Raw genomic sequence first — 13523 nt, forward strand, 5'->3', positions numbered from 1 at the left:
ATGACAAAAGGAGCAACCAAGACTACCACAGGAAGACTTGCTTTAGTGTTAGAGGGAGTTGGCCTCGAAGAGTGAAATGAAGGATTCTGGCCAGATACACTATTTCTTGTGATTGGAGATTCAGATTCGGTGGATCTCACGATGTACCGATAGTTGATTGGATCCTTGATGTACCTGGTTAACACCAAGCATTATATTTGCTTTGCAGTAGACACCCTAGGCCAATATATGGTCGAGTCGAGGCAAATACATTGGGTTGCAACAAAGCATAGTTGAGATACCTGCGTGTTACAATAGATATGGTTTGGGATGTCTTAGGTGATGAAGTGAGGCTGCATGATATACAGATTTAGATTGGGTCGAGAGTGCAGAGGATAGAAAGAGCACATTAGGGTGTTGCTTTAGCTTGGGATCAGCTATGATATCTTGGTTTAGAAGGAAGCAAACTTCTGTCACACTCAGTACAATAGGATCAGAGTGTATCGCAGCTTGTGTCGCAAGTCGTGAAGCAATATGACTTTGGAAGCTTCTTGCAGGACTCCTTAATTAGGTCACTTCATCCAAGACATGGTGCAGAGGGAGCAGTGGAGATTCAATACATATACACAAATGAGTAGATTGCAGACATTCTTACCAAGCCTCTGTTTAGAGTGAAGTTTGTAAACTTTAGAGACAAGCTTGGCGTGATGTAGAATGTCTCCCTTGTTCAGAGGGAGGGTTGATGTCTTTTCAGGATCAGGGCAAACCATCTCCTGAAGCCATAAAGGACTTTGGCTGGGTCCTAAAGGACTTTGACCAGGGGAGATGGATACATTCACCTTGTGTCGCAAGTCGTGAAGCAGTATGACTTTGGAAGCTTCTTGCAGGACTCCTTGATTAGGTCACTTCATCCAAGACATGGTGCAGAGAGGAGCAATGGAGATTCAATACATATACACAAATGAGTAGATTGCAGACATTCTTACCAAGCCTCTGTTTGGAGTGAAGTTTGTAAACTTTAGAGACAAGCTTGGCATGATGTAGAATGTCTCCCTTGTTCAGAGGGAGGGTTGATGTCTTTGCAGAAACCATCTCCTGAAGCCATAAAGGACTTTGGCTGGGTCCTAAAGGACTTTGACCAGGGGAGATGGATACATTCACATTTGAAGCCAGAAGGAATTGGCTGTGTCATAAAGGACTTTCACTAGAAAGGTGAATGGCCGAAGGTAATTACAGGGGCAAATTACAAGATTAGGTAGATCTTCTCCTAACAAGCCATAAGACTCATAAAGGTCTTCGACTAGAGGAGATAGATGTAATTCACCTAAAAAGCCATAAAGGACTTTGCGTGGGTGAATGATCCAAGGGAAGATTCTCTCCTGAGAAGCCAAAAGGACTTGGATGAGTCATAAAGGACTTTGACTCGAGGATATTGATATATTTGCCTAAGGAGCCATAAAGGATTTTGGCCAGAGGTAAAAGGCCCTGGATACTCACATTGTCCACTCTAGGATGGAGTTCTCTATAGACATGCGTCAACTTAGCAAGTTCATGCACTTTTCTTATGAAGGAAAAATTTCAGTTAAGAGGAAATCTATTTGCACCCAAAGAGAATACCTCCCTCGCTAAGAGGGAGTGTTGATTTTTGTGTAGCATTTGGAGGTATTCCCGCATGCCAAGAGGCCTCCTAAGTTGGCCTGGGAAACTGCAGAAACAAGCTGAGTTTGACCACAAGGGTCAACTGCAGGTCCGGAGTTAACTGCAGGAGATAAGTTGACCATGCCGACCAAATTTGATTATTTGGGTGGTTTGAACAACGTTGATTGACTTGTAGTTCGACGAGGTTTGACTGGTGTTTAGACTTGGATTTTGGCATAGATTTCTAAACAAATTTGGATTTGTAAATCTTGCTGAAGAAAATTTTTCCTAGAAGAAGAGTTGTCGGGTTTTCTCCCAAGTTTGGGTTTCCCAGGGAAAATTTGTTGTCTCTTTATGATCCTACTGTTTTCGTTGCATTGCTGTTGAGATTTTCTGTGTATAATTGTTCAATAATATTCGTGACATAAAGATAAATTGTTAAACACCATTAGATAGTAATTATGAGATCAGAAGATTGGTTTCAACTTTCTACTATGTATATTGTAGAAAATTCAACATCCTCAAGTCAAGCGTAAAACTCCATGCAAGTAACCAAGCAACCTCATGTCTAATGCTCAATGCCCTCCTCTGGAATGCCAATGCTTCTCCTCCAATGCAAGGTGCCCTCCAAGCAAGCAACCTCCTCTCAGTTGTGCATTACATGAAGAATGTCACTAAGCCCCATAGGCCTCCAACACTTCCAAGGAAGAATGTCATTAAAGCATACCAATCATGAGTAAACCAACTCCAATGTGCATGCCCATCTTGGAACAATGAGGGTTAACCATACGCCATGCACCCCAAATGACATGAAGTACCCCCAAGCATGGTGTAAACAGTTTTTGGGTAACCCAAAAAGATGACAAAGTATTTTACCTTAAAACCTCGAGTGTTAGGGTTTCAAGAATCAACCCATGGTAACTGAGTGAGAATGGTGATGTTCAAAAACCCTCTTAAACAATGAAGTGCATCTTTAGAAAAAGATCCCAAAGAGCACAATGTGTGTATGCAATGTGCATCTTGTGCATATTAGATGAGGCCAGAGCCTCGTTAACAAATATTCTTAGGGTTTACTCATGATACCCCAAAGCATGGAATTGCAATAACCATAATAACCACTAAAGTGGTCAACCATAAATGGAGTGGTCCCAAAGATCCAATAAACCCCTCAAGTTGGGTTTACCTTAAATATTCTCACATTAAGTACATGATATGTATTATGGCCATTATAATATATGTTATAATACCCTTCATTAATGGTCATATTTTAAACCATTGTTTGTTGCTAAACATAACCCAACTTGTCTAGTTCAAACAAGTTGTAGAAACTCTTTGCAATCTGCCTCTAAATAGTGTAACTGATTAGCAACAAAGTAAGGTTTAGGCATTCCCATTTTGATGTCCTTTGTGCATTGTGTGCCTCTCTTTGATGTGCCACAGTGAGTGACAAAAGATGATTGCGAAACTTGTATTCAACATGGTCGATACCAAGCTAAGTAACAAGACACACCCTTAGGGGGTTCTGCGTATCTGTATCCTGTGTGTCAGACATGCATTTGGCACATGTCCTGCCCTTAGGGGTCTGCATGTCTGTACCCTGCGTGTCAGACACCCATTATAGGACACATGCCAAACACATGTTAGGGGGATTTGCATATCTGTATCCTACGTGCTGGACATGTGTTTGGCATGTGTCCTTCCCATAGGGGTCTGTGTCTCTATTTTGTGTGTCAAACACACATTACAAGACACATGCCAAACACATGTCTGGATGTGCCCTAATTGTGTCTCAATTTTAGGATAGGTATCCCACACAAAGGGACCTGTAGCCCTCTCAAAAAGTTATGTCCCTCATTTTTTCTCATACTTTTCTACAGGTTGGAGCTCTAAGGTGTCTTGGTGTGTAATTGAGGGTTAAATTGTAGATTTGAAGGGAGCCCAAGTGTTGGGCAAGTGTATTTATCAACCTGAATTCAAGTTTTTTCCTATAGTAGTTTGTTTTCTTCCTCGTTTCACACAAATCATGGCTCAATCAACAAGGGCATTTGGAAAACGTCAAAGGAAAGGCCCCGAAAGGGAGGAATGCCACTATTGATGTTGCTTCCTCTCCTTCAATTTCATCATTCTCTGTTAGTGTTCCATCTGTTGCAAGTATAACTTCTAATGCTGAAAAAACATTGCTGTAGGCTGTAGCAAAGACAGGTTTAAGAGAAAAAATATCCATTAGGAAATATGTTACAAGACATCAAGGGGGGTTAAGTTAAAGGGGGGCTTGAACTAATGACAAGTTGAACCCAAAGAATGGAGGTGAGATATGGACTTGTAATGTAAGATGGAAGGTGTTAATTATGACATATAGGAAGATGGAACTACACTGTCTCATTCAGGGCTTCCCATATAGTGCCCCTCCTATACCCAAAGGGCCTTAAAGGAGGTCCCATTGGACTAGGATCAAAGATTAACCCCCCAAGTAAGGTGAGAGAACAAGATCATGGTCAGAGTTTGTCAATCTTCCAGATCAACCCATAATCCATACTAGATGCTGAAAAATAAACAAGTATAAGCACTCGATTGCAAAATGATCAAAGTACCTTTTGAGTAAAATCCCACCTTCATCCATGTGCTCATGACAGATGGGTGAGAAGCAAATGGATGATGCAAGTAGTGGAGATATATGGCATATCGTCAGCTAGTGGTGGCTGTCAGGGGTTGTTGGGTATCTGGTTGACCGGTTGGTTGTCGAGAATAGGATTTTTTTTTTCACCTATGGGGTTGCCCATTTTGGTGGGTAGCAGGGTCATTCATTGAAGCCCAAATACCCGCTCATTGAAATTTGAATTCCAAATGCTACAACAATGATTGGCTCAATGGTGGGCCTTCACACAGATTCCATCCTCACATGGATGGTGAGATTTCACAGTGGAGGAAGGATGCATTTAGATGGATATATTAGGATAGAGAATCCCTTAATGAGGTGGAGGAGGCCTTTGTAGAGTTTTTGACTAGCACTGGGAGATTTGGAGGCTATTGTGTGCTTAGAGATAGGGGGGCTAAGAAGCCCTATGCTTGGTGGGCAACTCATGGGGCGAGATGCCCTCTTCTACAACAACTAGATATGCGACTCTTCTCTTAGGTTATTTCATCCTCTTAGCAGATATGGGAATTTGTATAATTTGAAGAAGAGCAGGCTTGAGTAGTTTAGGGCAGAGACAATGGTGTATGGGCACACCAACCTTCATCTTATTTACAGGGAGAGGGAGGAGTGGTGAAGGGAAAGAGAAATATGTGGGATGTGTTTTCTGATGATATGGGTTTGGACAATAGTATTGAGTTGGCATTGGTCAACTTGGATCTTAATGAACCAGTGCTAAAGCCAGTCACTTTTGATGATGGTGATCTTTTTGAGGGGTCATCCTCCACACCAGCAGATGGAGAGATTGGATTGGATATAGAGGATGAGGATGGAAGAGAGAGCAGTGACAGTGATGCTGATTTTGATGATAATGACATGGGGGACTACTGACAGTCATGAGATATGGGATTCTTCCATCTTGATCTACAGTTCTAGTATCTACCCTTGTTTTGTATTTGCCATTGGCATTCCCACCTATAGTATCATTGACACAGTGACTCTGTATCTATGTAACACATTTTTATTTTGATGACTTAATGAGAAAACTGCAGTTTATGATTTTAATTTCTTGTGTGTTTGTCAATTTATCATCATTGATGTAGTACTAGTTGTATGTATGATTGAATTTATATCATCATGTAAATGTTTTAGTTTCTGAATTGAATCTGTCTATTTCATTTTTTTGTGTAATTCACTAATTTGTTATAATTTTTACGATATATATATATATAATATATATATATATATTATTGAGTATATAGTCATCCGTATCCCTGTTCTGGGGGTTTCCGTGTCACATGTCAGATATTTGTATTTCCGTGTCCTGTGTCCCATGTCATCGTGTCAAGTGACTTAGTAAAACAGTCTAATTCGTGCCTGTATAAATTTTGTTCATACTGACTATTTCTGCATGTCAGTTTTGGGATTCATGCCAGATGATGCTGCCTCAGGATCTGAGCTTCTGTCAACACAGTTATCAGCAATTTGTGCCTGGAAAATTAAACCCAGATCCTGCTATCTCAGTATGCGTGCCCAGATTCTTCTGTGACCAGAATCTGCTTCATGATGCACAACCCTTTGACTTCTTTGCATTGTCCTCGAATTCTATCAGCTGCACTCCCCAAAAGATGTGCCAACAATTCCTTGAATTCTGTTGCAGCACCTTGAAACTCTTTCAGAAATTCTGTTCCAACATTTGCCACCTTTCTGGCCTCAGTCTGTATTATGTGACCTCATGGTGCCTTAGCTTCTTCACTGTGACTCGATGTTTCCCCTTGATTCCGTGGCTCTGATACCATATCAAGATTGCAAACACTAAAGCAGAGAGAACCATTTGAATCAGTTGTATATTCCACAAGATACCTGAGTCACTTACATAGCCTCAATGAGTCACTCCCTAACATCTAATGAATTATTGATTGACTCGTTTAACTTTATTATTTATTACATGATAACCTCATTAAAACATGAAGTAACTCCAACTTAAAACCCCCCATGTAAATAACCTCATTAAAACATGAAGTAACTCCAACTTAAAACCCCCCAAGTACATGGGGTGATCATCATAACAGACATTCTAATAGATTTCTGCATGCGAAGATTGGCAAGTAGCTCAGGCATGGAAAACAGTGCAACAAAATGCATAAACAACACAAGAGTATATTCCCCATTTTTTTGTGCAGAATTCAGTCAACCAAAATGCATGAAAGTTAAAAGCACCAAAAAAGGATGACACGTGCACATGATTCTTGTGCAGAAATCAGTCAACCATAACATATAGAAGAGCATGAGATGAATGATGATTCGTACAGATTCACAAGTAATTCACGTGCAAAAGGCAGTCAACCAAAATGCATAAAAGCAATGTGAAAATTGAAAAATTAACCCAAAACATGCCTTTTGGTTGACTTGTTTTCACATCTGAGATACTTGTGAATATGTACAAGTCAGCTGCTAACTTGCTGAATACTTCTGAATTTCACTTATCCAAGCTGAAGTTCTGATGACTCCTTTTGTTGGCAAGGCAGTCAGACCCTGTGAGCTTCAGAAACCTTGTGCGTGAAGCAGAGCTGCAGGGAGGCATCTCCCTCAACTCTCAGGCAACTTCCTGTTTATTGTATCATGGTGAGCTCTGTTACTAGGCATATAAAACATTGGGTGGGAACCAGAACAGCAGGGAGGCAGCTCCCTCAACTGACTGGCAACTTCCTGTTCATTGCATGTTGTATTCGTACTTTTTTCTTTTATTGAATTTCCATAGTTCAGTTGCTATATAAATTATAAAATGACTAGGAAAAACTATCATTAACTTAGCCAGGCGAGATTGCTTCTAAATTACCTGGGTGCCTTTGACATTTATGATTTCATTGCCCTACATTGTAAATAATACTGTCTTCAGTTAACTGGATATGAGTTTGTCCATGCACATTTAAAGTTTGTGTGGTAATATGGCAGCTATTGCATTGCAAATGTTCAACTTTGTGGGCCTATATATTGGCAACTCTAAATTATAAAAGTGATTTCTGACATTATGATGTTTGGCAGCTTAGATGATGTTCGATGGGGCTCATTTCAACCTGCAGTCAATGTCTACCAATGTGGGAGTTGGGGGTGTCAATGCAAAAGCTAAAGGCGAAGTGCATGTTAAGATGGGACATGCATATATTTATGGTGCTGAGAAAAGGGTAAAATCTACAGAGAAGGTCAGTTCAAAGGGAGATGCTCTGAAAGAGACTGCAGTTGATAACCTTTTGGAGTGTGACCCGGAATGCCATTATTTTAATACATCATGTGAAAGCGTATCATCTGAGATAGCACAATCTGAGGCACGTGCTGAAGATTTCTTGGAAGTGAGAAGGCCATCCATTTATCATAATTCAAAATCACGAAAAAAGTTTTGGCCGGGAGATTTGAAAGAAACCAAAAGTGAAGGAAAGGTGGATTGTCGAAGCAATTCCAAAAAGAACAAAGGTTTAGATGGTTCCAACTGTGCTCAAAAGCATGTAATGCATGATCTCCGGGAAATACAGCAGGAAGGTGGAGATTGTTTAGTTACCAATGAATCTTCGAAGAAGCATACAAATGGCATGGCAAAAGACAAGAAATCAGAAACAGAAGACCTAATACGGTATATGTCAAAGTTACCTGATTATCTTCAACGTGCAGAGAAAACAGACTCTTTTCAGGAGAGAGCCCTGCGTTTTGGAGTACTGGATTGGAGTCTTTTAGAAAAGTGGAATCGTAAGAAAGGAGGGAAAGGGCCCAGAAGAAGTTTTAATTCACCGTCTGGGAGCGACACCTCTTCATCCTTCTCAACCTTGGAATCCTCTTCTTTCTCTTGCAGAAGTGAAGCTAGCTATTCCGCTAAAAGGGAGAGGTCACCTTCTAGTTCCTTGCTTTCATATTTAAATTCAGCTTCATCCTCTTCAGTCAAACCACACTGTCGGAGCCATTCATCTTCCCCAAGCAAGGGTCAAGAAAGCTACTCAGTATGTGTGGAAGGCTCAAGGCATGGTTCAAAGGAAACATCTCTGCGTACACAGCTTGTGACAGATACTGAGTCTCCACATAATGAATACTTCGATTTCAATCTTCTCGAGGGAAAGATGGTGAAGAACCAAGGTTCAATGGTAGGGGAAATACCAAAAGTTATATCTGCTACATTAGAAAAGGAAGTTCCATTCTCAGATCTAAAATCCCCAGAATGTGTTTATTCTTCAGAAAAAGGAGTGGGCAATGAAAATGAAATTGATGGTTCAAGAACTGAGCAAGGTAGCAATCCAGTTTTTGAACTTCCCAAGGAACAGTGGGTTAGTGGGTGTGGTACTCCTTGTTTCTTGTCAGCTGGAGATCGTTCACCAGAAACATGCTCAGAGATGTCACTAAATTTTGAAGATGTACCACAACAGTTTGGTGAGAAGCCTAGGTATTCATCAGCTATTGGATCAAATCAAGGAGACAACTTAGAGGATGATGTAAATAATCAATTTCTTGACTGCTTTGATGAGTTGCCTTCTTCAAACGTTGATGGTAGTAGTATTCAGACAAATGATCCTCCCTTGATATATAAATTGGCCGAGTCACTTCATAATCTATCACTCCATAAAGCAGCTTCAGGTCATTCTCCATCATCCGAAAGTGACCAAAATCATATCTTCTTGGAAGGCAATAGCATTTCTTCCGGAGACACTCAAAATTGCATACTACCAAAGAGCCCTATATGCTCTGTAAACAGCAAGCTTTCAAATGCTCCAGAAACTACTTTTCATCTAAGAACTGGTTCTACTGATGAGTCACTTCATAATCTATCACTGCAGAAAGCAGGTTCAGATCATTGTCCACCATCAGAAAGTGACCAAAATCATATCTTCTTGGATGGTAATAGCATTGTTTCTAGAGGCATTCAAAAGTGCATACTACCAAAGAACCCTACATGCTCTGTAAACAGCAAGGTTTCGTATACTCCAGAAACTGCTTTTCATCTAAGAACTGCTTCTACTGATGTTTTGTTTCACAGATCACAATCTGCAATATATAATGAGCTGCAGAATCAGTACAATGTGTCTGACATACCAGTTAAGTCGGCAGAAGCATGCTCTGACCAGCACTTGCATGAAACAGTAGTCAGAGATAAATCACCTATTGGTATTAGGACAACCCATACAAACAGGAGAGCTAAAAGTTTCAGTGTAAGTGGGACTCGGGATCCTGCAATTAACAATTGTGACACTGTTTTCATGACCCCAAAATCCTTTTCAGTCAAGCCAGATGGATGCCATTGCCATGGAAACTTATCTAAAGCTGGGTGCAAGGTTCATAAGAAAGCTTCGATCAGTCCTTTAAGAAGGTGGATAGACCCTATTGTCAAATCTAAGGAAAGGCATCGAATGGACGTGTCTACTTCTGCACGTTTGGAACATACCTCACTGCATCATGGACAGGTTCATGGTGTTTCAAAGTCCAAGGCAAGTGTCACAATGGAGATATCTCCAAGCAAATCTGATGCACAGGGTTTTCCCAGATACAGTCATAAAACATCAAAAAGTTCTAGTGCAAGATTGGCTTCATCAGAAAATCAGTCACTTATGGCATCAGAAGGCAATGTTTCGGGCAAGAATTTCTTGTCTGTGTCAAGAAGTAGATGCAATTCTCCTGGACGTAAAGTTAAAAATGAACAGTTTTCGGAAAAACTATCTGAAGTTACTTTAGATACTGATGTTGCTCGTTCAAGTACTCAAACTCCACCAGCTCATCGTCCAATTTTACAGGGGCTTCTGCATTTTGTGTACAAGAGTGGCCTTCCCTATTTCACATTTTCCCTTAATGGGTCTGAAGAAGTTCTTGCAGCCAAAACATGGAAAACTGATAAGTCTGAAGCAGGAGATGTTGATTGGATGTATTCATTTCATTCAGGGCAAAGTAATAACAAGAAAAAAATCAAGACTGGATGGGTAAATTGGGGACGAAAGGATAATCATGTACCTGATATTGTGGGTAAGATGAAGGTGTCCAGTTCCTTATGCTCGAAGTTGAACAGTTTTGGCAACATAGAGCATATGGTTGAAACCGACTTTGTTTTATTTGGTGTGAAAAGAGAGAATACCAGTGAGATTCCAACAATGCAAATGGAGCATACAGAAAAAGACAATTTGTGTCCTTCCCAGTTGGTCCATGCTGGAGATTTTTCTTCAAATGTGTCATTGCAGGATTCCTTCCCAGATTCAACAACATCCTCCTCTTCTATGTCGGGTGATGTCGGTGAAATTCTAATTCCCAGAGGTTCGATGCCTCCTAAACCCACACACAGGAAAAAGGAAATGAATGTATTGAGGTATCCTTTCAGTCAAAGTTTCAACGAGTCATGCCAATCCAGTTCAATGAGATCCAGATCAACCAGCAGAGATACTACTCAAGTCAAATTGAGAGAACCTGATGTTTTAGATTCTGATATGTGTATTTCTAGTTCTTTCTGCCGTCACCTCGAGTTGGCAGCTTTAGTGATTAAAGTTCCATTAGAATGGAGGGAAAGTGTGAAGGGTGGACCTGGAGAAGATACTGTTTCAAATAAATTTGCTGGATGGGGTCTGAAGTTTCTTGACAAATCAGGTGGTACAAGGTCAGAAACTATACTTGATTATTCAATTACTTTTTCCCCATCTGAATTGAATGATGATACTCATTTTCACTCTTTTAAATCGAGTGCCACATCAATGGAATGCAGTGATTTCCCCATCATGGATTCTATTCGGAGTTTGGAAAGATGCTCATTTGTAAACGAGTATTTAGAAAGTTCAGACACTAGCTTGAGCTGTGGAGCTCAAGGGCATACAAGTGTAACAGTTATAATTCCAGCAGGTATACATGGCTCACCAATAACTGAGTCTGATGGGCCTTCACCTCTGATCGAAAGATGGCAGACTGGTGGTAGGTGTGACTGTGGTGGCTGGGATTTAGGTTGTCCATTAACCATAATTGACAATTCAAATCCAAACAAGAGTGGTTTGCCAGAAAGCAATATCGAGATTGAAGGTTTTCATCCATCAGATCTATATATTCAGGTATGCATTTAAACTTGGCAAAAATATTGTTATTTGGCCCAAGAACTAGATTCTTAACTTGAACAAGGCAATTACGTAGTCTCTCTTCCTTTTATTTATTCGTACTGTCAAGAGTTTCCTGTCCCTTGATAGGTTGGATATAAGACTTACAGATGTTTTACCATCGCATTTTGTTAACATTTTTTCTTCTGATAAAATTTGACTTATCATTCAATGAAACTTCTTTCAGGGAGAGAAAGAAAGCACACCTGCATTGAGCTTGGCTATTGTTAATGATGGATTGTACTTACTTAGCTTCCAAGCACAATTGTCACCTCTGCAGGCTTTTTCTATCGGTGTGGCCATGCTTCACAGCAGAGAACCTTTAATGTCTGCAAAGGAGTGTAACATACAAGAGTCATGTGCTAGGGCATTGAATGCTTCGCTTGCAAAGCAAGTAAGAACATTAAGTGAAGAGATTTCAACCCCACAGGATGATATTCCAAGGAACCATGATGTATTTTCTGTGAACTGTGTACCTGATCGACCTCTTTCTCCATTTGGAAGGGTGTAATATGCACATATACCTTGTATTTTGGCCAGTCCCTGGCTGTGCTTAGTTTGTCAGCGTTGGGGTTTGTCAAATGATTGCATCTTGTACTCCAAGTAAATATTCCTGGAGTTGCCCTCTATGTATCTTATTAGTTAGTGTTTAGATAGGAGCAAGCCTGATTGAGTCACCTTCATAGAGTTTGATGTAACAGAATCAAGTTGGCCCCACCTAAATGAATGCAAATAGCTGATAAACGCAGATGCTGTTTCTCTTCTCTACAGGGCAAGTGCAAGTATTATACGATGTTGATTAGTCTGAGATATAGTTGCTTTCAAGCCAATGATCAAGTGCTTGCCAAAATCTTTTGATCAGGCCAAAGCACACCATACCGACTAAATGGAAGTATCATCTCTCCCTTGGGTTTTGTATCAATAGTTTATTGTACTTGCATCACATTTTATAGCAAACATCCAGATTGAATAATTTATAATAATTTTTTCTCAAAGATGTTTCATATCTGTTAGTTTGAAAGAGAAAGTTGAAGCCAAAGTCTGGAAAATGTACATATCTACAATGTTGCTAATATATTATGGTGGGTGCAATGGCTAGAGATGTATGATTCAATCATTTTGGCATAGATTATTTCACGAAACATTGACCTATTGGGCAGCTATAGAAACCCTGATGTTTATAAAATGTGCATTAGACTAAACATTGTCCTATGGGGCAGTTATAGAAACCCTGGTGTTTATAAGATATGCATTAAACTAAACATTGATCTATTGGGCAGTTATAGAAACCCTTGTTTATGAAATATGCATTAAACAAACGTGCAATCGATAAATGCCGGGACGTATTTTGGTGATGTTAAAAATATGCCAATGAATAAATTCTGTATAAGAGTATGCTATTTTTCAGCTTTAGACTAGGAAGGAATCACGGTGAAATGCATGTTTTTTCTCTGAAACTACACCACAGCTACTGTTGTAGGCTGATGCAATTTGTCACACAACATTTCTAAGAACCTAAAAAATTAAATTTTAGAAGAGAAATCATTTCCAAAGATGATATAAATGAAATTTAATTAGTCATTGTTGAACTCGTGGTTCGGAGTGGTAAATAAGATCTAATATTTTGGGTGGGGAAGCCGTCTCAGATCCTCTGTGACAACTTATGCTAGTTCGAATATTTGTAGTATACGATTTTCCATGCTTATCCATAATAAATTTGAGTAATTGCTTGTTCATAGTATTTGTAGTGTAACAAAGGTGTATTACTTTGGGATAAAAGGAACAAACACATTGCAAGGGAAATATGAATTACTTTCATAACAAAATTCTTATGGGACGAAAATATAGATAACGATTTCAGATGAAGAAAATCTAAATGCCCTGTAAATGTTATATCATGTAATATCAAAGAAAACCAGGTACACAGTGTGCTATGCCATATCAAAGAAAGCAAGGTAAATATAGAAATGATGTAAAATATAGTATGTGCTTTGTTTTTATTTTCTTATATAGAGCATGGCAAATATTAGGGGACTTCATTATCATTGACAAGTGGTAACCAGGGTAAATTGTCAATGTCCAAGTTCCAAGCACTTCGCTTTGAAAGATCAAGAGAGTTGAACTTGTGACCTCTTCAACTTGAGGGACAGATCACACGTTTGGCTCATCATTGC

At 39.7% G+C, this 13523-nt stretch overlaps 1 protein-coding gene across 4 annotated transcripts in view; it reads left to right on the forward strand.

Annotated features, from left to right (window-relative positions):
* The window catches only part of LOC149151610 (uncharacterized), a 33814-nt gene extending 21470 nt beyond the window's left edge, over positions 1-12344 (forward strand). For 2 of the 4 annotated variants that reach the window (XM_089445610.1, XM_089445611.1), the window contains 2 exons: positions 7295-11307; positions 11537-12344. In XM_089445610.1, the coding sequence (XP_089301736.1) occupies positions 7300-11307; positions 11537-11860 (4332 nt within the window). In that variant the 5' untranslated portion in view covers positions 7295-7299 and the 3' untranslated portion in view covers positions 11861-12344. The remainder of the gene's footprint in view (positions 1-7294; positions 11308-11536) is intronic. The other 2 variants (XM_089445613.1, XM_089445612.1) reach the window with 2 other exon arrangements.
* Positions 12345-13523: the final 1179 nt, after the last annotated feature.

Source organism: Pinus tabuliformis, chromosome 9, assembly GCF_031772625.1.
Source record: "Pinus tabuliformis cultivar Carrire ecotype Pingquan chromosome 9, CPIR1, whole genome shotgun sequence".
Lineage (NCBI taxonomy): Eukaryota > Viridiplantae > Streptophyta > Pinopsida > Pinales > Pinaceae > Pinus > Pinus tabuliformis.